The 24,500-nt window shown below is 39.0% G+C and overlaps 1 protein-coding gene across 1 annotated transcript in view; it reads left to right on the forward strand.

Annotated features, from left to right (window-relative positions):
* The window catches only part of DIP2B (disco interacting protein 2 homolog B), a 122,607-nt gene that overhangs the window by 49,852 nt on the left and 48,255 nt on the right, over positions 1–24,500 (forward strand). Inside the window, exons 5-16 of the mRNA XM_077753673.1 lie at positions 2,160–2,372; positions 5,085–5,240; positions 5,714–5,833; positions 9,855–10,052; positions 12,425–12,516; positions 14,209–14,319; positions 16,231–16,354; positions 16,976–17,085; positions 20,169–20,271; positions 21,450–21,514; positions 23,535–23,628; positions 24,115–24,234. Coding sequence (XP_077609799.1) covers positions 2,160–2,372; positions 5,085–5,240; positions 5,714–5,833; positions 9,855–10,052; positions 12,425–12,516; positions 14,209–14,319; positions 16,231–16,354; positions 16,976–17,085; positions 20,169–20,271; positions 21,450–21,514; positions 23,535–23,628; positions 24,115–24,234 — 1,506 coding nt within the window. The remainder of the gene's footprint in view (positions 1–2,159; positions 2,373–5,084; positions 5,241–5,713; positions 5,834–9,854; positions 10,053–12,424; positions 12,517–14,208; positions 14,320–16,230; positions 16,355–16,975; positions 17,086–20,168; positions 20,272–21,449; positions 21,515–23,534; positions 23,629–24,114; positions 24,235–24,500) is intronic.

The following is a 24,500-nucleotide window of genomic DNA, read 5'->3' on the forward strand; positions in this document are numbered from 1 at the left end:
TTTGTTAGGGTCCTGAGATGAATTACCCTGAAAATACTTTGTTCTTAGGGTCACCTGTTCCACACTGCCCACCCATTCATCTTTTTTTTTTTAATGTTTATTTATTTTTGAGAAAGAGAGACACATACAGAGTGTGAGTGGGGGAGGGTCAGAGAGAGAGCGAGACACAGAATCCAAAGCAGGCCCCAGGCTCTGAGCTGTCAGCACAGAGCCTGACATGGGGCTCGAACTCACAAACTGAAATTATGACCTGAGCTGAAGTCGGCCGCTTAACCAACTGAGCCACCCAGGCGCCCCCCATTCATCTTTTCTTTAGCATGTTTACAGAGACAGAAATCTCTGCCTCCCAAGGTACAGTTGAAATGTTGAAATATTTTTTAGGAATTATGCAAACCTCTTTCCTTAATAAAAGATTATAGATGCTGTTACTTGTCTTTCTCTGTATTTTCCTTAAGTCACTCTCCTTTTGTATTCTAGATCTCTTTCTCATTTAAAGAACCTCATCAACTTATCCCTTTGGGGTCTGGCCACTGTTTCCCTCTCCAGCCTTGTCTTTAGCCTCTTACCCCTCAATGTCTTTCTTCCATTTACATAGGAATACTTGAAATCCTTGACCAGGATTGGTGTCCCTTTTGTGGAATCCTTTGCTTACCCTGTTTCTCAGCATCTGTTATATTCTTATGAGATAGTCTGTGGGATTGTGTCTCCTGTACTGGACTGTAAGCCTTTTGAGGGCACTGTCACACAAGAACTTACACATCTCAGAATCCCCAGAACCTGGCATAGTTCACAGCACATACTGTATTATGTAGGACATTGTAAAAATAAATAATCAGTCGTGGGCCTCATACCTCCTTCACTATGAGATGATAAATTGGAAGTGGTTCAGAGCAAGAAGCAAGGATGTGGTCATTAATTTAACTCTAACTTCCTTGCTTGCTCTGGACATGCAGAATCTGACTTCTAGGTTAACTTAGTCTTTTGTGGTTCAAATTTCCATTGTCGAGGCTAGCAGCATTCTACCCTGTTAGTTATCTCTTTGGCTCTTTGAACCAAAGTTGAATGCCGACTTACAGTTTCACCTGAGTTAGAGTGTTCAGCAGGACTGACCACAGAATGTTTTATTTAAAAAAAAAATTGAGGGGCGCCTGGGTGGCTTAGTCGGTTAAGCGTCCGACTTTCGCTTAGGTCATGATCTCGCAGTTCGTGGGTTCGAGCCCCGCGTCGGGCTCTGTGCTGACTGCCGGCTCAGAGCCTGGCGCCTGTTTCNATACCAAACTCACGTAGAAGGGTTTGTGTCAGATCAATCCAAATGCCCCCTTAAACTTGTATGCCTCCGAAGCTGAGAGCCTTGAAATAAATTCCTGACTTCTGCTTCCATTGGCTGTCCTATATTTGGTTGAACTTTTCCTTTTTTTATTTTTCTCAACATGCTTTTCTAATTTAGGCCTTATTTTCCTGAAGTCAGAGCCAGGCCAAATACAGACATCAGTAAATCTCTCACAGTTCTTCTTGGAGAATTAAGGAAAGCCATACAGATCAGGGCTGTCCCCTGTCACGTTTAGAAGGCTCACCTGTGCTGAGTGACAACTTGTCCACTAAAACGATCAATGCCTCCAGGCTGAGCACTGTTTCTAATTCAATTTCTAGTTCCCCAGCACCCAGCTCACTGTTTGACACTGAAGCTGTTATTAACAAAAGTAAGTTTTTATATCACCCTATTAAGATCATTGCCTGTTGAGTAGACGCTAATTAATAAGTACTTGTCAAAATCGGTATAGCAGCCTATCACAAGGTTCTCTAATTAAGAGATCAAGGAAGATATATGAGCACTTCAGTATTACTTGAATATAAATAGGTAAACCAGAAAAATTCAGATCCTGATTCAGTTCAGATCAGAAAAGCATGAAGTTTAAATGTTCTAAAAGGGATTTTTTTTTAAGAACTTAAAATTACCTGTAGATTTAGGTTGTTTTGTTTTTTTCAGGCTTTGATCCATAGACCTTTCTTTGAGATTCTTGAGAAACTTTACGTACTAATCTACCTTGAGAATGAATATTTTGATGGTGTCAATATTGAATGTGTGATCATTGAGCAAGAACTGAAAGGTCTCTGTTCTAGGCAGGATCCAGAACTTCTTTTTTTCTAATTCCACACAGACACGTCTTCGGCCTCTGAGGATGAGGGCTCTCTGAGACGCCAAGCTGCGCTCTCTGCTGCCTTGCAACAGAGCTTACAGAATGCTGAGTCCTGGATCAACCGTTCAATTCAGGGATCGTCCACTTCTTCATCCGCATCTTCTACGCTGTCCCATGGAGAGGTCAAAGGAACCAGTGGGTCTCTAGCAGATGTATTTGCCAATACTCGAATAGGTAGGCGCTGGATCTACCTGAGCAGCCCAAATTATGTTCCATTTGGCTCCCAGCATCCAGGAAATAGTTTATGATTCATGTTAGGTTTTTCAGAGTGGCCTAAGAAATAAAATTAGGAAGAACATATCAGTTAATGGGGCAAAGAAGGAAACACGAGCAGCACATTTGGAATGATAGGTATCATCTGCATTATTGGTGCATAGTATTGCCCACCTGAAGCCATAGCTATTTCCATAAGCAATACTCAAGCTGCAAGATATAATACCAGTCTTAGTGTGGGTTTATCCCTGTTGGAGAATATTCTGTGTATTACAAGGTGTTAATAAAATATGTAACATCTTAGATTTTCCCAGGATTGTTACCTGTGTTTTCTCAAACAGAAAAACATGAAAGCCTGAGCAAATTCTGTACTAGTATCAATGAAGCCCCTTGGTCCTTAGCATAAAGACTGGATTTATGGTCCTTGCTGCTGTGCTATTGCTACAACTGGAGTGTGCAGGCTGAGGATGTTGGTGCCCTGGGAGCTACTACCTGCTGCCAGTGCTCCTGTATGGAGGCTAGCTTTTGCTTGGCTCTGCTTTGTGTGTGTGTGTGTGTGTGTGTGTGTGTGTGTGTGTGTGTGTGTGTTTGTGTTTTAAGAGTTTGTGACATCTGTAGCTCAGATCTCTGCTTTTGCTAAATTGGCTGTTACATACTGTACTGAGTAATGTATTTGAACATCATGTGTCTGTGGTGTCTCAATTTTCGTATCAGTGGCCTTTCTATATTATGTATATGGATATATATCTTTATTGATTTCTGAAAAGAAAAATTTAGAAAATTTGCAATTCAAGCCTGTAATTAGTAAAGAACACAGCTACTGTGAGGGTATGATTGCCCACATTAAAAGCCGAGTGCCAACAGCGGGTGGCCTGTCTTGCACCTTGCCTCTGCCCTGTAATTCACCGAACCTCTTAAAGCAGCTACAGATGAACATGCTCACCATCTTTCCTGTTCGGGAGGGTAAGCAGCAGAACTGTGGTTGTTTCGGGTTTTATTTCCACATTTGTCTAAAAGAAAGCAACTTCACTTATTAAAAATATTGTCCTAATATCCAATTAACTCTGTCTGGATTTTTGTTAACTAGATGATTTCATCTGACCTTATATTTTTCTATTGCTTTACTACTCTATGAAAAGTTTTTTTTTTTATTAAGATACTCACAGAAACCATTGTATCTAACTAACATTATTGCCTTTTGGTTGTTTGCTCTAACAGAAGTAATTCATGTTCCTAGTAGAAAAATGTGAAGATACATATAAAAAAAAATAATCTATAAACCCACTTCCCACAGATAACACTCTAATGTATATCTTCCTACACTTTATTTGCATATGAATATGTAGGGTTTTGGTCTTGTTTTTACAAAAAAGAAATTGTACTAAACATAGTGTTCATAGTGTTCTGCTTTTCTTAGCAGTGTATCACAAATTAGTAAATGTTTTATATCATTAATATAGAATTATACTATTATTTTTATGGTTTCAAAGTATGCTGTTACATGGCTATGTCCTGGCTTATTTAGCCATTCCCCCGGTTTGGACATGTAGGTAGTATCCAATTTTTTGCCATTATAAGAACTGCTGGAATGAACATCCTTGAACACACAATTTGCTGTATTTGTCTGATAATTTCCTTAACACATATTCCTATAAGTAGGATTTCTGGGGTCAAATAAAGATGCACAGTTTTAATGCTTCGTTATCACATTATTCTACAGAAAGGTGTGCTGTAGTCTACTTGGGTTCGTATATTTAAAACTTTAAAATCTTGAACTAGTAATAACAGACTTTTGGGGCATAGAGACCTTACTCCCAAATTGATTTTAGAAACTGTTTATATTATGCTTTTTGCCTTTTTTATATTTTTGAGTAGCTTGTTGTTATTCTTATAAATTGTATATTTTACTTCCTCTAATTTTCCTTTACTTCTCCAGATGTTTTTCTAAGTTTTTTGTAACATATCCCTATTAAATGGCTTCTTCCAACTTAGGTCATTCAGTTTCTTGATATTAAGAATCCCTCCATGAAGCAGAGTATAGTAACGTTACTCAGTCATGCTTAGAGCAAGGGAAGAACTTTGTCAAGTAAACCAGTTCCTGTGGGTTATTTTATAAAAATTGGAAGTGGGCCTTATCTGGTTTTCTTCATTTGGGAGCTTGAGGACTCTAACCGACTCCCAAGGCACTCTTCCCCATTTTCAGTGGAAAGGGAAACATAGACAAACCAACATAAACATGGAGAAATTCTCGAGACTAGAATATCAGTAGCGCTATGACCACACTCACTTTGCTTTCATTTTGAAATCACTTTCCGTTTTTATCATGATTATTAACACTGAATTCCTACCAGACTTTCTGTGTAGAAAAGAATGTTTTGGAGGAACATTGGATATGTGATTTGCTCTTAATAAGGCTGTTCGAGTTCTTGAAAATAATAATTTTGAAAAAAAAGAAAAAATAATTTTGATATGCTCTGGCTTAAACGCTTGCTCTCTCATTATATCTTATGAGTAGAATTCGATTTCAAAATCAAGAATTGATTTTACAAGAATTGATGCCCTGTTTACGTAGTTTTTTCCTTATTAAGAAACAATAACAAAAAGATATATTAGAGATTCCTGTTTTTATTGCTAATGTAATATAATTCTGAATTCTGTTTTCTCCCCTCTTAGAGAATTTCTCTGCCCCCCCTGATGTCACTACAACTACCTCTTCTTCATCATCATCTTCCTCAATGCGCCCAGCAAATATTGATCTGCCCCCCTCGGGGATAGTTAAAGGCATGCACAAAGGATCCAACAGGTCCAGCCTTATGGATACAGCTGATGGTAGGGAGTTCTTTTGCGGAGCTAGATAGGGAATATTAGTTAAATTGGACAAATGCACATCCTGAACAGCAGTGCCTGCATGGCTGAGCAGGTGCAGAATGCCACTGCAGCTGGCTCACCAGCACGGGTCCCCTGGGGTGCCCTCTTTTCAACAGCCTGCACTGTGGCAGCACTGTTACTTGTTCAGGCAGACTGCATTGACAAAAGATAACTCTGGACAAGAAACTGAGGATGGAAAAAAAGAGGATTAGATGAAATCTGTAAGCAAGGTGTTAATAATAACGCCATATTTGTTACATGTTGCCATAAAACTTGTCGTGTACATATTTGTATCTGTTTGGCCCAGTTACAATAGAAGAAGACTATGGGCAAAGGCCAAACATCATTAGAAATAAAACCTCCTTAAAGAATTGAGAAGCTGAGATAGCCCTAAAATCAGTGAATCTTCATTTACTGTTTTTTCCCCCTTATAGGTGTTCCTGTCAGTAGCAGAGTATCCACAAAAATCCAGCAGCTTCTCAACACTCTCAAACGACCCAAAAGGCCTCCCTTAAAAGAATTTTTTGTGGATGACTCTGAAGAAATTGTGGAAGGTAGTAGAAATAATACCAAAAACATACATTCCTTCAACAAATATATCTTAAGCAGTTACTACATGTAGGTATGGTAGGATTTAAGGATGAACAAGGCAGCGTTTTTGTAGAAAGAATTCATAGTTCTCTGCTTTTTCCCCCTAATTATTTACATGTTTCATTATCCTAGAATACACAGGTCAAATTTGACCTCAAACATTACTCATTCTTTTTGATTATGATCTTTTTGTTGAATCAGCCAGTGAACACCTACATGTCTGCTTTCTACAGGACAGTGTGGTAGATGGTGAAGAGGTTCAAAGATTTATGAAAATATAACCATTTCTTCATGCTGTTTACTCCTTACTCTGGTGCTAAAATGTATACACATGAAAATAGTTTAGCCAATAAGCATGTATTCACTAACACAGCATTTGGGAGAAGAGCAGAAATCCGTTCCATCTGTGGTTAGGGAAAGCTTCATAGGGGAAGTGGTAGTAGTCAGTGATTTATTTAGTCATTTAACATATAGTATGGTTGAAATCTTACGATGTTTAGGATTTAATAGGAAGAGTTGGGAGTCAGATGAGAAGGAGCGTAGATAATTCTTGAAGCTGGATAACAATAGGTTTTGTCAAAAGAACTGAGCCTGGTAGCTTTTGTAATTCATTTTTATGTCCTGAGACTAATGATAGGCTTTGATCACTTTAGACGTGTTAATGAAAGTAGGTACATTAATAGACTAGATCTGGTCTTAGCCCATTTTATGCAGCCGGAAGCAACAAGCAAGCTGGCTTGTAAGGTTAAGATGATGTTCTGTTCCTTTCGGAGTCACCAAACATTTTGAACTATGGACATCTTCCTGATATTCAAGGTTCTAACCCAGTAGTAGCCTCTTCAGTATTTCTGCAGCTGTGTATTGACCAGGCAAATGAAGGTCAGGGTTTAATAGGAATCATACTTGAACAGTTTTCATTGGCAGAATAGCACTAGCAGCTTTCCACTAATTATAGACTGCGGTTCCTTATTTAAATAATGATTAATTACTTTGAAAAAGAAAAATATCGGGATGCCTGGGTGGCTCAGTTGGTTAAGTATCCAATCTCGGCTCAGGTCCATGATCTCATAGTTCGTGGGTTCAAGCACCGCGTTGGGCTCTGTGCTGACAGGTAGCTTGGAGCCTGGGGCCTGCTTCAGATTTTGTGTCTCCCTCTCTCTCTGACCCTCCCCTGCTCATGCTGTCTCTGTCTCTCAGAAATAAATAAAACATTAAAAATTTTAAAAAAAGAAAAAGAAAAGTATCCATATGCCTTTGGAAGTCTGAAAAGGTGTCCACCAGGGTCTGCACTGAGGCCTAGTGGATGGCAGTAACACACACGCTGCTATGACCGGAAGACTCTGCCTACCATGTATGCAGTCTGTCCATAAAACCAAACTGTTTATTTAGAATCACCCATGTTTATCTTTTTACTTAATCTTGGTGGTTTAGAGTCTGGGGATATGCGAACTAGAAGGACAGTTGAAACATATTTACTTAGGGCAGTAAATCGGGAAGTGAAACTATATCACTAGTTCTATGTCAGTAGAAGAAAGAATCACGACATTTTAACTAAGTTTCCTAAATCTGTCATTAAGTTGAGCTGTAAAATAAAATTTATTTCATACTTCATTTGCTCTTCTAATACTTGTCGCTTATTCTGCTCCTTCTCCCCTTTTTTGCCTCTTCTGTCATCTCCCACTCACCTGGCTAATCCCTGCCGTTCCTTTACGACTCAGCTCCCATGGAGGACTCCATCCTCTAGGCTGGGTGATGTGCCCTTCTTCCACCCTCCTATAAAGTCTCTGTCATGCACTGCTCATGTTTAGTCTCCTTAACTCTGGGTATGTGCGTGTGTCCTAATCAGAAACAATAAATGTTGGGGGCCCCTGGGTGGCTCAGTTGGTTAAGTGTCCAACTTCAGCTCAGGTCATGATCTCTCAGTTCATGGGTTTGAGCCCCACATCAGGCTCTGTGCTGACAGGTCAGAGCCTGGAGCCTGCTTCAGATTCTGTGTCTTCCTCTCTCTATCTGCCCCTCTTCTGCTCACTCACATGCACATGCTCTCTGTCTAAAATAAATAAAATTTTAGGGGCGCCTGGGTGGCTTAGTCGGTTAAGCATCCGACTTTCGCTTAGGTCATGATCTCGCGGTTCGTGGGTTCGAGCCCCGCGTCGGGCTCTGTGCTGACTGCCAGCTCAGAGCCTGGAACCTGCTTCAGTCTGTGACTCCCTCTCTCTCTGACCCTCACCTGCTCATGCTGTCTCTCTCTCTCTCTCCTAGAAATAAAAAAACAAACAAACAAAAAAAAACATTTAAAATAAATAAATTTTAAAAATTAAAAAAACAATAAATGTTTGTCCCAAGAACGAAATGTACAGCATTTATTTCCTCAGTGTTTATTACATCTTGTGCATATAATTGGTACTCAGTAAATACTTGACTTTGTTCCATGTATCAGTGATCTTTCCTGCTATGAAAGTAGAATTTTTTTGCTTTTTATTATTTAAATAATATTAATTCATTGTAGAAAAATTAAGAGGACTTTTGTTTTATTCATATGAAAAAATATGAACTATTATTCACCTCCAGTTTCTGGAATGACCATGTTAATAATCTAGCACATTTGTTCCCCCTCAATCCAGATTGATTGATTGATTTATAGTTTATTTATTTTTGAGAGAGAGAGTGCGAGTGAGCAAGGGGCAGAGAGAGAGACGGAGAGGGAGAGAGAGAGAAGCCCATGCAGACTCCACACTGTCAACACACAGCCCGAAACGGGGCTCAAGCTTACCCGGTAAGGCCCTTGAACTCACAAACCATGAGATCATGACCTGAGCTGCAGTCGGATGCTTAACTGACTGAGCCACCCAGGCGCCTCTAATCCAGTTCAATTTAATTAACATTGATTCAGCTACCATTATGTTCTAGGTACTACAGGCAATAAGAGGACTAAAACCATCTTCTTCCAAGAAGCTGTCAGTCTCAGGGAGAAAAATTTATACAGTAAAAGAAGCCCTTAGGATCCTTGGTGCTTTATTAAGGGTAGACAACCACATGAGGGGGGAGCTAAGGAAGGAATGACTGGGGATGGCTTCCCAGTGAATGTGCTGTTTGAGCTGCATCCTGAGAAGGACGAGTCCAGGTATACTAGGAGCAAAGGAATTGGCCAGATTAGATGTGTACAGAGGTACGGAGACATGGAACATTGTCATCTGCTCATTTTCTCTTTGAGCTCGATATTGTCCCTGTGGTAGAAGTGTTACTATCCCCATTTTACAGATGAAGAAAAATGAGGCTCAAGGAGCTTCAGTTGCCTAAGGTTACTCTAGTAAAACATAAATGTAAATTTGGGTTTCTGACTCAAGTTTATGCTTTTTCATTAAATATAACCCAATGAAGTGGAACTTGGTTCTCTTACTTGAAACACAGAATGTAAGGATTTTTTTTTTAATTTATTTATTTCTGAGAGAGAGAGAGAGAGAGACAGCGTGAGCAGGAGAGGGTCAGAGAGAGAGGGAGACACAGGCCCCAGGCTCCGAGCTAGCTGTCAGCACAGAGCCCGATGTGGGGCTCGAACCCACGAACCATGAGATCATGACCTGAGCCGAAGTCGGAGGCTTAACCGACTGAGCCACCCAGGCACCCCCAAACTAAGGATTTTAAAACATATAGAGTAAAAATTACATTACTAAAAAGAAATAAATGTATGCTTTGTGCTTTTCTGTATGTTCAGTGATTTGCTTTCTTAGGGTCAGGATTTGTTTGTTACATAAACTGTATTAAATACTGATTTCACAATTATGTGGGAAGATGAATTAAGACCCAGTTTGTGGATAACCATTTCTAACGAAGTCCTTTTGTTTCTCAGAGTGAGTTTACACCAAATAAAGATGAAGAGAAAAGGGAAATACATTTGAGATTAGAGACCTAAGTTGTGTTAGTTGGTGTTTGTATATTATTTCAGATAATATTTTTATAAACCATTGGGCTTTTTCGGTACAGTACCTCAGCCGGACCCCAACCAGCCCAAACCCGAGGGACGGCAGATGACCCCTGTGAAGGGGGAGCCGTTAGGAGTCATCTGCAACTGGCCTCCTGCTCTGGAGTCAGCCCTGCAGCGCTGGGGCACCACCCAAGCAAAGTGCCCCTGTCTGACTGCCCTGGACGTGACCGGGAAACCAGTTTACACTCTGACCTACGGTGAGTTGGCAAGGTTCCCAGATCCTTCCTTTTCTCCTAATGGTTCTTCAGATTGGCACAGGTAGTGTTTTGATCTTGATAGTTGCTGGTCATTGCGTTTCAATAGATCTTTTAAGTTATTTTAATAGGATCCTAAGTTCTAAGTAGAGCTATGTCACATATTGTCATTTGCTAAATGATATTTGCCAAGCAACTAATAGTTAAAAGAGCAGAAAGAAGAAAGAGGCTTTGTAGATCCACTGATGAGGTAATAGTAGAAGACGATTTGGAAAAGACATTTGGGCAGGATACATATTAAAAATATGACAGTTTTATCTAAAAAATTAAAAATTAGATCTTTATTTATTTATTTTGAGAGAAGGAGAAAGAGCATGTGCGAGCACAAGTTGGGGCAGAGAGAGAGAGAGAGAGAGAGAGAGAGAGAGAGAGAGTCCCAAGCAGGCTCGACCCACAAAGCACGAGTTCATGACCTGAGCCAAAATCAGGAGTGGGTTGCTTAACTGACTGAGCCACCCAGGTGCCCCATCTTTTTTATTTATTTATTTATTTATTTATTTATTTATTTATTTATTTATTTATTCATTCATTCATTCATTCATTCATTCATGAGAGTTATGGAGAAAGGCGGGGGGGTGGGGGGAGAGGAGAGAATGAATCTTAAGCAGGCTCCACAGTCAGCACAGAGCCCAACTTAGGCTTGATCCTGTGACCCTGGGATCATGACCTGAGCCAAAATAAAGTCGGACTCTCAGCTGACTAAGCCACCCCAGGAGCCCTTTATTTTTCTTTTTTAAGTAACTTTTAAAAGTAAATTGTTTTTCTTTAAAAAACTTATTTAAAATAACTTTATTTTTCAATCTTTAACTAACAATAAGAATGGAGTGCATTATGCTAAGCAAAATAAGTCAGAGAAAGACAAATAGCGTGTGATTTCACTCATGTGGAATTTAAGAAACAAAACAGATAAATATAGGGGAAGGAAAGCAAAAATAAGATAAAAACAGGGAGAGAGACAAACCGTAAGAGAGTCTTATGGTTGCTGGCCGGGTGTTGGGTGGGGGGTGGGCTAAATGGGTGATGGGTATTAAGGAGGCCACTTGTTGGGATGAGCACTGGGTATGTTATATGTAAGTGATGAATCATTAAATTCTATTCCTGGAAAAAAAAAAAGGAAGAAGAAAAATGAATTCACCCTAGGCTGTGAATTTTGTGCTAGTTTATTCATACATATTCCTTTTTCCCTTCAGAAGTGAAGCAAATTGTCCATAGACTTAGATACAGAATAATTTTAGGGAAAAACAGTTTTTATTTAAAGAATTGGACAGGTTGACATGAGTTTAAACCCTAGCTGCCCCTCTGAATGAGTTATATGTAAAACTAACCTATCTATTCAAAATGGCATGATTTGTCCTTCACTTTCTACATAATCTAAGATAAGAATTTCTAAGAGTGTTTGGAGAGAGGGCGCAGGAAGAGGGTAAGAATAGGCTTCCCCCCTCCCCAAACTTGTTTTTAGCATTCACTTCAGAGGCTGTATATTAATTTCATCAATATTAGCCCTTAAAGCAGATAGCTGACCAAATCTTTATATGTTTATTTAACATCTGTGAATATATCTACATGTTTCACCTAGTTAATTTCCATTTTGTCTGTTTTCACTGAAATTCATTGGTATGGAATGCTTAATCATTTGAGTCATACTTTTGCTTTGCGGTTAACCTCAAGTATCTAATACCATATATGTAAGTGATTCTTCAGAAGAAGCTCAGAACAGAAGTAGTCTTCTGATTTTCAGCCCTGTGATAAAAATTGTTGCCCTCTTTAAATGTGACCACCCCAGGGGCACCTGGTAACTCATTTGGTTAAGTGTCCAACTTCAGGTCAGGTCATGATCTTGTGGTCTGTGAGTTCAAGCCCCGTGTCGGGCTCTGTGCTGACAGCTTGGAGCCTGGAGCTTGCATCAGATTCTGTGTCTTCCTCTCTCTCTGCCTCTCCCCCACTTACTCTCTGTCTCTGTCTCTCTCAAAAATAAACAAACTTTAAACAAATTTTTTTAATTAAATAAATATGATCAGCCCACATCACATTATTTCTAAAGATACTTGGATTACTTCATAAGAGAATTTGAAATATCATCTAAACCAGAATGAGCATCTGGTGATGTTTTCTTTTGTTTAGAAACAGGACTGGCTTTTGTAAATTCAAGTGAATAAAAAACATTTTTTTGTGGGAGTCGACTTTGTTTTGGGGGTGATGCTTGTCCAATGAGTCATTTGGAAGTGGCCATTGTCTTATTAAAAGTGCTGATGAACTGAATGCCCCCTCGCTGAGGTAGGCCTGTGTTTCTCTATGTGATTCTTTTCTTTTTCCAGGAAAGTTGTGGAGCAGAAGTTTAAAGTTGGCCTACACACTGCTTAATAAACTGGGGACCAAAAATGAACCTGTATTAAAACCTGGAGACAGGGTAATTAGTTTCTTGGTTTTAAGGAGATGATGTTTTATTGTTTTCTATATGCACATTCTGGATTTCTAATGTACAACAGCACAGTTTATATAACTCTTATTCTTCGAAAATGAAAATGGTTTGGTTTCAGCCGAAGTTAGCTGAATACCAAGTGATAATTCCTGTATTCGTAGATAGAAGGAAGTTCACATATCCCTTTCTGTAGCTGCTAAATCAGTAAACTCTTACGCTAATACAAAGAAAGAGGAGCCTAACTCTTTCTAGAAATAAATAGTTCAATAACCAGACAACAAAAATGGTAATAAAGTTTAGTCTGACATTTTTATTAAAATTTGCCCCATAAAATTTTTCAAAAAATTTTCTGTGGTTTTATGTAGAAAGGGAGGAAGACCCATGTTCTAAGAAGAAACAAAATGACATCATTTAATTTCTTCTTTAATTGGAGGGGACATTAAAAATTTTTTTTTTACTTTTTGAATATTTTTTCCTGTCAGTGACTTTCTAAATATGATTGCTTCTTACCATCAAACATGACTTTTTATTTGGTGTTTGTAGTACAGAGCACCAACTCACAACAGGGTTGTTTTGAGTAGACGGGTGATGCAGAACCTCCTTGAACTAGCCTTTTAAAAATACCTTCGCGTTGTGGCGGAGGACACCTAAAGGGTGACTCTACTTAATAACTGTGATACACGAGGGTTTCCTGGTCCTCCCTGAACCCTAGGAAGGTGATTTTGTGTCCTCTAGTACCACAAACACTTGTGTGCAGGGAAGAAATGGGTTGTCTTAAATGTTTGCTGGAATTCGTATTTTTCAGAACTCTAGGAAGGATTAACAACTTCAGAATTGAACTTAGCTTGGGAATGAATTAAGAGAATTTGAAAGTAAAAGAAGGGGAAACAGTCTAGTGACACAATTAAGTTTCACATGTTAATCTGTGAGTATCTAAGTCAAGTAACAAGCCCCATAATGGTCATGACTTCTGGGGTTTTGCATTCTTTGAGTCAATTGAGAAGGGTCAGTTATCCCTGTCAGGCCTTACAGGTGCGATCACAGTTTTGAGCATATTACACAAGTTTCACCATTCATCTTTTGTAAAAGAATAAACTTTTTCTCCATAGTGGTTTGTGCCAGTGTTAACTTATACCTGTTACTAAGACCTTCATGCTGGAGTACTTGCATTGTTAGTTAAGTGAGTAGGGATTAATGCGGTGAACTCATTAAAGAATAAGGAACTTTGAGTTGGCCCTACAGTGGGCAGTTAAGTCAATCAACACTTGTGAGTTCTCTGAGAGTTGTAAGGCTTATTCTCTAATAGTCTGGCCTATCCAGAGAGATCCATTACATTTATTTTACTGTTTTAGTCCTGCACTAAAGTAAATTGCCTTAGGTTTCAAAAGCAATTAACGTACTACTTAAAGTGAGTTGTTGATTGCTCAGTCACCAGTAGAATTTAGTGGAAATTTTTTCTTATGATGATGATGAATTGCATTACAGTCTCCAAAATGTGTCTAGTGTAATCCTGGGCATGATGGAGATCTTTTTAGATTTGTGCATCTATCTCAGTAACTTAATTTCCTTTAGGAAAATAGTTTGTGTTCATGATACATGCAGTATATATGTTTGTCTTAGAGAATGATATTGAAAGTATTTGTTTTTATTCCTGTTATTGAATGTCATTATGAATTTTAGGTAGCCCTGGTTTACCCCAACAACGATCCAGTCATGTTTATGGTGGCTTTTTATGGATGTCTCCTGGCAGAAGTGATTCCAGTGCCTATAGAGGTACCTCTTACCAGAAAGGTAACATTGCTGAATTTAAGAGGAATGTAGCCTGATGTGACATGGTGGGCATCGGGTCCTTGGATCAGTTGACTCCATCATGACATTAGAAACAGCCTGTTTTCTTATAAGTTTCATGAAAATAATATGTTTTCAACTAAGATAAACTTTTTATAGTATATCCTTAAGAATCATGGGGGTATACCGGACTTTTCAACAATTACTATTTATAAAGAAGACCCTTATTGCTTTAGAGACTATAAATAATCCGCATTTACAAGGTGGGACTTTTGTGTAAAAGGTTTTCCTTTAACTGTATCATACTTCTAGGACTTCCCTTAAGTTGAAGGATGATGCTGTGATGATGGCATGTTACTACTCTGGGGGCTAAGATTTTATTTTAATAACACATCAGCCCACGCAGCATGTGTAACAAGATTTCTCCATGAGCTGTTTGACCCTAATTTCCTCATACAGTTTATTATTGAGAGGTCATGATAAAAATGAATATGGTAGAAACTGTGGATTTACAAGAAAAAAATTATTTTCTGAAAGGAATAAAAACAAATTGATAACATTCCTGAAGCTTTGGTTGATGGGACATAGTATCTTTAGATTCGTCAGGAAATCATAGGGTTGTTCTTAAATTATTGAGTTGGCTGTGTTTGTGTAGTTTCCTAATGATACTTTTAAGGTGATATTTTAATGGAAATCCATTATATCTTTTGTTGTTTTCTCTATTGTTGCCATAAGCCTTAAATCTTTTTTTTTTTTTAAATGTTTATTCAGTTTTTGAGAGAGAGAGAAAGTGAGAGAAATAGAGACAGGGACAGAGATGAGTAGAGGAGGGGCAGAGAGAGAGGGAGACACAGAATCCAAAGCAGCCTCCAAGCTCTGAGCTGCAGCACAGAGCCTGACACGGGGCTCAAACCCACAAATCATGAGATCATGACCTGAGCTAAAGTTGTACACTTAACCAACTGAACCACCCAGGCCCCCAGCCATATGGCTTAAATCTTACCTCCTTTAAAATACAGTAATAGGGGCACCTGGGTGGCTCAGTTGGTTGAGCTTCCGACTTCAGCTCAGGTCATGAACTCGCGGTCTGTGGGTTTAAGCCCTGCATGTGGGTTTTTTGCTGACTGTTCAGAGCCTGGAGCCTACTTCTGATTCTGTGTCTCCCTCTCTCTCTGCCCCTCNCTTACCTCCTTTAAAATACAGTAATAGGGGCACCTGGGTGGCTCAGTTGGTTGAGCTTCCGACTTCAGCTCAGGTCATGAACTCGCGGTCTGTGGGTTTAAGCCCTGCATGTGGGTTTTTTGCTGACTGTTCAGAGCCTGGAGCCTACTTCTGATTCTGTGTCTCCCTCTCTCTCTGCCCCTCCCTTGCTTGTGCTCTGTTTCTCTCTAGTTCTCAAAAATAAATAAACATTTAAAAAATTTTTTTTAATAATAAAATATAATAATAAGGAGAATATAGATTTGGGTATAACCATCAATTCATTTTCATTGTAAATTTGGAGACTTGGTATCCATTTACAGTATTTTATTCTGACCTGGGTTGCTTTGCTTTTGAATTTGGGGATGTGGCTAGGTCAACACAACTTAACCGTGTTCACATCTATTTCATTGGCCTGAAATTAATTTAAAAGAGGAACATTGCTAACTTTTGAATAAAATGCTCACATTGGCTGGTAGAATTCATCCTTAGCAACATCAGATTAATAAAATATTTAATTTGTACTCAGGAAATCATTGTACTGTAGAAATTCTTTGGAAGAACATATTGTCATGGATGTTGACAACTGCCAGGTATCAGTGGGGTTCCATGAATGTTATCACACAAGTGCCAGGGCTTTGCTAAGCGCTAGGTTTGGGGCATGGGTGTGCTCACACTCGCTCCCCTGTTGTGCTCATTACCTTCTCTCCACAGGATGCCGGAGGGCAGCAGATTGGCTTCTTGCTAGGAAGCTGTGGTATCGCCTTAGCTCTGACCAGTGAAGTTTGTCTAAAGGGGCTGCCAAAAACCCAGAATGGAGAAATTGTACAATTTAAAGGTTAGTAACATTTATACTTTGTATTATCAGTTAAAGCTTAGTGGTTTGATTAGTGTCTTAATTTAATAATAGCTAACTACTTAACATATATTTTCTTATTTAACTTTCACATTCTTATGAAGTAGGTACCATTATTATCCCCATTTTACAGGTGAGGAAACTGAGACACAGAGAGGTTAAGTAACTTGCCCAAAGTCACAGCTAATAAAGGGCAGAGCAGCGATTTGAACCCAAATCGGTCTGATTCCACAGCCCACACCCTTAACCTTTATGCTGATGGTTGGAAAAAGCTACCACTCTGTTCACTAAAGCTAAATGCTACATGTATGCTACATGTAGAGACAGAGGATAGACCACTAACCTCAGTGGACTTCCACTGCCAAATGGACCTCCCAGTTGTTGAGGTAATGTCAAGGCCGGATATTAGCATGTGGAACGATTGTACTTTTGAAAGAAGGTATAATTATCTGGTGATTTATCACTAAAAACTAATAAGTATAGTATTTTACTGTTTATAAAATGACCTTGATTTGGTCTCTTGATATTTAAAATGAACAGTTTAATGTGAACTTCTTCCCTTATGGCTCAGGCAATTCAATTTTCATTTTGGGTTTGATTTAGGTTGGCCCCGGCTCAAATGGGTTGTAACAGATTCCAAGTACCTTTCAAAGCCACCTAAAGACTGGCAGCCCCATATCTCACCTGCTGGTACAGAACCAGCGTACATTGAGGTAAGTCCCAAGACTAGAACATACAGCGTGGCTTCCTGTGGTTTCAGTTGCTTTCTTAGAACAGTTAATACTAACCTTTTGCAGTTTTAATGTTAGAAGAGCCTTCCGGTTTGTTAGAGTTCCCTCTTTTGACTTGTAAAATGCTTGTGGTGGGCCTTTTGTTCTAATTAGTTTTCACATAAATACACATTCAGGAGAAAGATAGCAAAAAAAAAAAAGTGATCCTTCTCATATAAGAAAGTTACACAAGACCTAGAGATGTACAAAGGTTTAAGAAATGATAGACTGACAGAGATATTTCTCTGCTGCTTTTGGGGAGGTGGGGGAATGGGAAGCAAAAAAAAAGAGAAATGAGGTAAGAAAATACATGTACTTGAAAATAACAGATTTAACAGATAAAAGATAAAGAGCAAGAAGAAATAAATGGCTAGAGGGCTTGGTATTGAAGGTCATTGTACCATCCGGAATGGTTGCTAACATCAGTTTGAGCAATTAAGTCCTTCTGCATACCAGATACCAGGCTAAGAGCTGTTTCCAATGCATTATCTCAGCCAGTCTTCACACGAACCCTGTGAGGTCAGGGCTGTCATTAAACCTGCTTTATGGCTGAGTGATATTCCATGTTGTACACACACACACACACACACCCCATCTTCTTTATGCATATATCAGTTGATGGACATTTGGGCTATCTCCATAGTTTGGCTCTTGTTGATAATGCTGCTATATAAACTGTACTCAGCCATGAAAAAGAATGAAATCTTGCTATTTACAATGACATGGATGCAGCTAGAATGTATTATGCTAAGCAAAAGAAGCCAGTCAGAGAAAGACAAATACCATATGATTTCACTCACTGTGTGGAATTTAAGAAACAAAACAGATGAACATATGGGAAGGAGGGGAAGAGAAGAGAGGGAAACAAACGACAAGAGACTCTTAAAGATAGAGAAAAAACTGAGTGTTGACAGAGGGAGGTGGGTAGGGGATGGGCTAGATGGATGATGGGTATTAAAAAGAGCATTTGTGATACGACCACTAGGTGTTATATGCATGTGATGAATCACTGAATTCTACTCCTGAAACCAATATTGCACTGTATGTTAACTAACTAAAGAAGAAAACCTGCTTTAGAGATAAGGAGACTAAGACTTAAATGAACTGAGTAACCAACCGAAGTCCACGTGACTCAGAAATAACAGAGCTAGGACTTACATTCACATTTGTTTCCCTCTAAAAGCTATGCCCTTGATGCCTTGACTCGGCATCCTGCTTGAGACATATTAGTAAGTGCTTCCATCTGTTTGCTAAGTTGATGATAAACCAGTCAATAAATTTAAAAAGCTTGAGGGGAAAAAATTCTACCCAACCTTGAACCCTGTGGTGGTAACTGACTGTAAAAGGGAAGAGAGTGGGCAGTAGCTTTGAGAGGTGATGTGTTAATGTGGGAGGTGAGGAGGATGGCTTTGAAAGATGGAAGAGACTGGAGTATGGTTAGATGATAGACAAGTAAACAGGCTATTAAAATAACAAATTTAGCAATCATCTCTCGGTCCATATCGTCGCTCAGTGAGGATATACTTCATCACTGCATCCTTCTTAACACTGCTGACTTCCCTGATTGCTCCCTCAACTCTCCTGTCTCATTGACCACTCCTTTTCAGACTCTTAGTGGTTCTTCTTTAAAAAATGAAGGACACTTCATTGTGTGGCCCCTGCTTGACTCTCTGGCTTCACCTAGAACTACTGCCCTCCACATTTCTAGACTTTGGCTGTTCTGAATTAACTTGCAGTTTTCACTTAGGACCATCTCATTACCCACAGGACATTGCTAGTGAGCTTAAAGTATCCTCTGAGTCATAGGGAGCTATTAAAGGCTTGTCAGAAGAGTTTGATAAGAATAAATATGTTATTCAAAGATGTATCTGGTTTGATTAGGTGAAGAAGGAAAACAGGGAGTCCAGGTTTTACAGTTATCTGAGTAAGCCCAAGCTCATGGTGATAGGGATAGAGAAAAGTGGGTGGACTTGAGAGATAGGAAGGAAGTAAAAGAGACAGGACTTAGGGACTGACTCTGGAGAGGGAGGAGGGAAGAAAGACTCTCAGGTTTCTGACTTGAGCAACAGGGTAGATGGTGACATCCTCTACCAAGATAGAACATACAGCAAGAAGAGTTCACAGGCATGGGGTGAGGATGAGGAATACAGTGGTGGATTCATTGGGTTTTATAGGAGTATGGATCATTCAAGGGGAACATTTTGACTCTACAAGTCTAAATGTCTGGAAGGAGGGCTGGGTTAGAGGTTGAGAACGAGGAGCCATCAGGCCTGTGTGGTATCCCGATGGAAGAAATGTGAAAAGAGAAAGAACAACAGAACTTTCAGGAAATGCCAACATTTAAGGGATGGGCAGGGCAGAGGAAATGGAAGGGGGAGAGAAAGGGAGGGATTATGAATAGGAAAGAAGAATATCACAAAAGCTAAGGAAGAAGGCAGTGTCAAGGAAGGAGCTGTTAAATGTTAAAGAAATGTAGGCAAAAATAAAGTATCCTATGTCCTTTTGATTTAACAATCAAAAGTTGCTGATCTTGGTAAAAAACGACTTGGATGAAACATTGAGGAAAAAGCAAAATGAGAGTTGATTAATTTATAGGAGTGAATAGGCCATTTCTGGGTGTTGCCCTCCCAACCTGCACACTTCTGACACACAGGGACCACATCTTACCCACCTGAACTCCACGGTGCCCTGCTTGCCGCGTTTTTGATATGGTGCTTCCATTAATGCAGCTCAAGTCACTTATTTGTTTAGCTTCTTTAACAGCCACTTGACACTGATGACTAATTAAACTTGTAAGAATTTTTCACACATCCTTTGTTGAGCTTTGTCATTCGTCAGTGCTATCTTTGCATGATTAGAGTTTGGGGCCCCAGTGTATAGTCTCAGATATTCATATGAAACATATTAAATGTAGCCCATTGCCATGGCTTATCTGCGTTTCATTTTTGAATTCTAGTTTGTCATTTGAAATAATCCATTTTATTGTGTTTCTTACGCTTTTGTTTTCTGTGATTTTTTTCCCCTAGTATAAAACAAGCAAAGAAGGGAGTGTGATGGGAGTTACAGTGTCCCGCCTTGCAATGTTGTCTCACTGCCAAGCGCTGTCCCAGGCCTGCAATTATTCTGAAGGTCAGACTTTATCCCGTGACTGCCCTCATTGTGAGCTTCAGATATATGTGACCGTGAGCAGAGTGCCCAACGACTGGGCCCCAGTTAATGGCCAAATTCAGAGTGACATGCTCTAAGACACATTCTTGGCTTGCTTTTGCTTTTCATTTTCACAAATATGCTATAATTTAAAGGAACTAAAATGCTGGGCAAACCAAATATGTAAAGCATGATTTCTAGTGTGCAGAAATAGGACACAAATTAAAACCATGTGTTTATTAGCTGCAGAATGTTACATGTCTCCATCTCCCTGTGTATATAGAGCTGACACCAGTTGTACATTTAGAGTTAGAGTTAAAGAAATCCAGCTACCACAAAGCACAGAGTAAAACACAAAAACATATTCCATATTGTGAAACTTCAGATGTTTTGATACAGCATAGTGACTATATGCCTTAGAATATTCTTTACAATATTAAATTTGTTAGTGTTTTATTTTCCTTTCATAAAATGAAGCAAGGTATACATGTTCTTTATGGAACAGCATTCTTGTCTGATAAAATGTATATATGTAATGGAAGCAATCAAAAGCCAAAAAAAAATGGGGATTGATTAAATTATAATATGCTCAAGTAATGGGTTATATATACCCTGAGGCATTAAGAGTCGTATTCTTGAATGTTAAAGATAATAACTTTATTATTTTTATATAATAAATATAATTGAATAAATATAATTGAAATTATTTCAATATATCATTAAGTGGAAACAAATTAGATACAGTGCTAGGTNCTAGATATAAGGATACTTAGAAGTATGTGTGTGTACAGATATAAATATATATATATACACCAATGTATTTTTTTACTTTCTCTAGGAAGTATAATTTTTTACATGTGTTTCTGAAACTTGCAAAGCTTCTAAAATAAGCATGTGTTCCTTATGTAATTAGGGGAAAAAAATTACCTCTTAGAAGATAGTACCTACGTCATAGTGAGTTTTAGACTCTGACCTTGTTCTCCTGTGATCAGTCTCCTCTAGCCAGTTGGAGGGGACCCTCAAGTAATCCAAAGCTTTTATTGATTTCTTCACAAGTATAAAATCAGTTGTTTAATAGAGACAAATGAAACACTTCTGCTGCTTAACACTAAAGATGATTTCCTTTTGTTTTTTTCTTCCCCCTATTTTTTCAATCTTAGGGGAGACAGTGGTAAATGTTTTAGACTTTAAGAAGGATGCTGGGCTGTGGCATGGCATGTTTGCGGTAAGTGCCTCAGGATTATGGCCTTTAGTGTGAATTGTGCTTGTAATTCAGGTCAGTATGCTAGCTGTGGAACTGGAGCCTCTCCCAGTGGTTATTTGAAATGTAAGCCCTTCCCCCCCATCAGTAATATCTTCCAGAGGAATTTTGTAATACAAATGGTAATTTTTTTTTAAGGAGAATCTAATTCCGTTTTTTCTTCAATGTGTGGTTGGACATACTCTTCACATAACTGTGTAGGAGAACTTAGGATCACATATATTTTAAACATCTTAAACATCTGCTATGATGACTCAAAACCATTATAGTACCACTTTTCTACAAACAACTCTATATTTATGATTAAGGTACGTTTCAGATTTACCTCTTCTCTTTTCTGAAGAAAGGATTTACATCATAAGTGTATTTAGATCCTGGTAACTGTGCTTAACGACATCTAACTTATCCATTGGGCAAAATATGTTGAGTGACTCCACGCAACAATTAAAAAATAGAGTAACAAGGTTGATCAGGCTCCTTTCCATAATAGAGGAACAAGTAACATGCTCTGGGAGTTAGAGAAAGTTAAGTTCCTCCCACTTCCAGCATCAGACCATTTTTATAGAAGAGCGACAGTTGAGTTGGACTTTGAAAAATGGGCAAGATTTAGCCAAATGGAGATATTTTGGGTGTGGAGGTAAAGAGAGGGGACATTTAAATGGGAAAAACTACCGTATATAGTGTGCATATTTGGAGGAAAGAGAGACAAAGGGTCCAAGAGTTGAAAAGGACCTTCGAGGTCTCTTCCAACTTCTTTGCATTGTACAGGAATCTGAGAAAGAGTAGCAAATGAAGCCTAGGGGAAGAGGAGGAGGATCCCTTTTCACCCAGGACACCTCAAAGTAGGAAGAGCCTGTTCCTGGAGTTAACATATTTTCTAGCTCATTTCTGAAGCCCTTCCCATTGGTTAAAACACCCTTTTGAGGGGTTAGAGGGAATTTTCTACCTGTGATACAAAGAGCGCAAGATTGGGATGTGTAGAAAGAACTGTATTAACACCATTTTGTCCTTGAAGTCCAAAAGGATTTGTCACTATAGCTAGAAACTTGGGGAAGGGAGGTAAAAGAGGTTTACGGTGGTATCTTGTATTTTGGGGGGCCACTTAGGTGATGACCACAGTGGCCAATCTAAATACCAAGACTTAGTTACTCTGTGGGCTGGATATCTCTGGGGACAGGGGGTCCTNCCATGACTCCCTGAGCTCACCCAGCTTTATCTACCCAAACACCTAATAAGTCTCAGCAGGACCTCCTGTAAGAATCAGGGAAACTCTGATTTCTTGTTTTGTAACACCCAGCTCTTTGTGGTATGTCATGAGCATGTGCATGATGAAAGTGCTTAGCAGGTTGGAGGGTAGTTTGGCAGTATCTGGTGAATTTTAAAAGCATATGTCCTATGACCCGGCAGTACTTCTTTTCTGTATCTACTGTAGACAGACACTTGCACATGTGTGCAAGGAAGGGAGTATAGATATGTTCCTTGAGAAACATTGTGTGTAATGGCAAAAAGTTGTCAATGATAGGGAAATGCCTAAATAAATTATGCTATAGTCATATTATGGAATAGTGTGCAGCAGTTCAAGAAGTAGTATGTAGATCTCTTGTCATGTGCATAGATTTAGCTCTAAAACACTTTAAGTGAAAAAAAGCAAGCTGCCGATCTATGTTTGATCTGATGCCTTTTAATGTTAAAAATACTTTTACCTTTCCATGGGGACAAATATATATGTAATTATACAGTAAAAGGGCCAGAAGGATACATGCCAGATTCATAACCGATAACCTCTTAGGAGGAGAGGAGGGAACCAGGTTTGAGGGTAGGTAGCAAACAACACTTCAGCCTCAGAGGTTATATTTCAGGTTTTTTTTTCAAAGAGCATGTTATTACTTCTATGCCTAAAATCAATTACAAAATACCAGTCCAGTTTTAAAATGCTAAGTATGTGTTAGGTATTGATTACTTTTTGTCTTTCTCTGCTTTTCAGAATGTAATGAACAAGATGCATACAGTTAGTGTGCCCTACTCTGTGATGAAGACTTGCCCGCTCTCCTGGGTCCAGAGAGTTCATGCCCACAAAGGTAGTTACACAACATCTGAGCTTTAATTATCTGACTATTAAAACTAAGATTTCAGGGATTTTCAAATTGCTCTTCTGGAGACACAAGTCTTTGCCTCAGTGCCTTGACAGGTTTTAGAATTCAATCACTATCAAATTAGGTATGTTGTCTGTTTCATCTGACTTGATGTCCTTTCTTATGAGTTGAGATGAATTTGGCTGAATCTGAGCCCTGAATTGGATTTATTGGCTGCTGTGGTGTTGAAAGCTTCCTTGGCTGAGATTTATGGCCTGCCTGCAGGTCACAGTAAGCAAAACAATTGTGTGTCCATGTCAGTTGTTACTGCTTCAGAGCACCTGGCACGATTTCTTAGCAGCCTTTTTTATTTTCTCTAAGTGAAAACCATGATCCCTAAAATAAGTAAAAATGTTTTTATTATAGTATAGTAAATATATACCAATCCTAGTATGCATGTATGTGTTAACTTTATCCATTTTGAATTTATAGCCAAAGTAGCTTTAGTAAAATGTCGAGACTTGCATTGGGCTATGATGGCACATCGGGACCAAAGAGATGTGAGCTTGAGTTCCCTTCGGATGTTAATTGTAACTGATGGAGCTAATCCCTGTGAGTATTTCTAGAGTGCGGGTGTGGGAATAGCCTTTCCTTTGGTAGGTTGAGGTTTTTTTCCCCTTTCCGTAAGCATTTTTTTTTTTTTTAATTTATTTCTGAGAGAGAGAGAGAGTATGAGAAAGGGAGGGTCAGAGAGAGGGAGACACAGAATCTGAAGCAGCTCCAGGCTCTGAACTAGCTGTCAGCACAGAGCCCGACGCGGGGCTTGAACCCACGAACCGTGAGATCATGACCTGAGCCGAAGTCAGACACCAACCAAC

This window comes from Crocuta crocuta, unplaced genomic scaffold, assembly GCF_008692635.1.
Source record: "Crocuta crocuta isolate KB4526 unplaced genomic scaffold, BGI_CrCroc_1.0 scaffold30, whole genome shotgun sequence".
Classification (NCBI taxonomy): domain Eukaryota; kingdom Metazoa; phylum Chordata; class Mammalia; order Carnivora; family Hyaenidae; genus Crocuta; species Crocuta crocuta.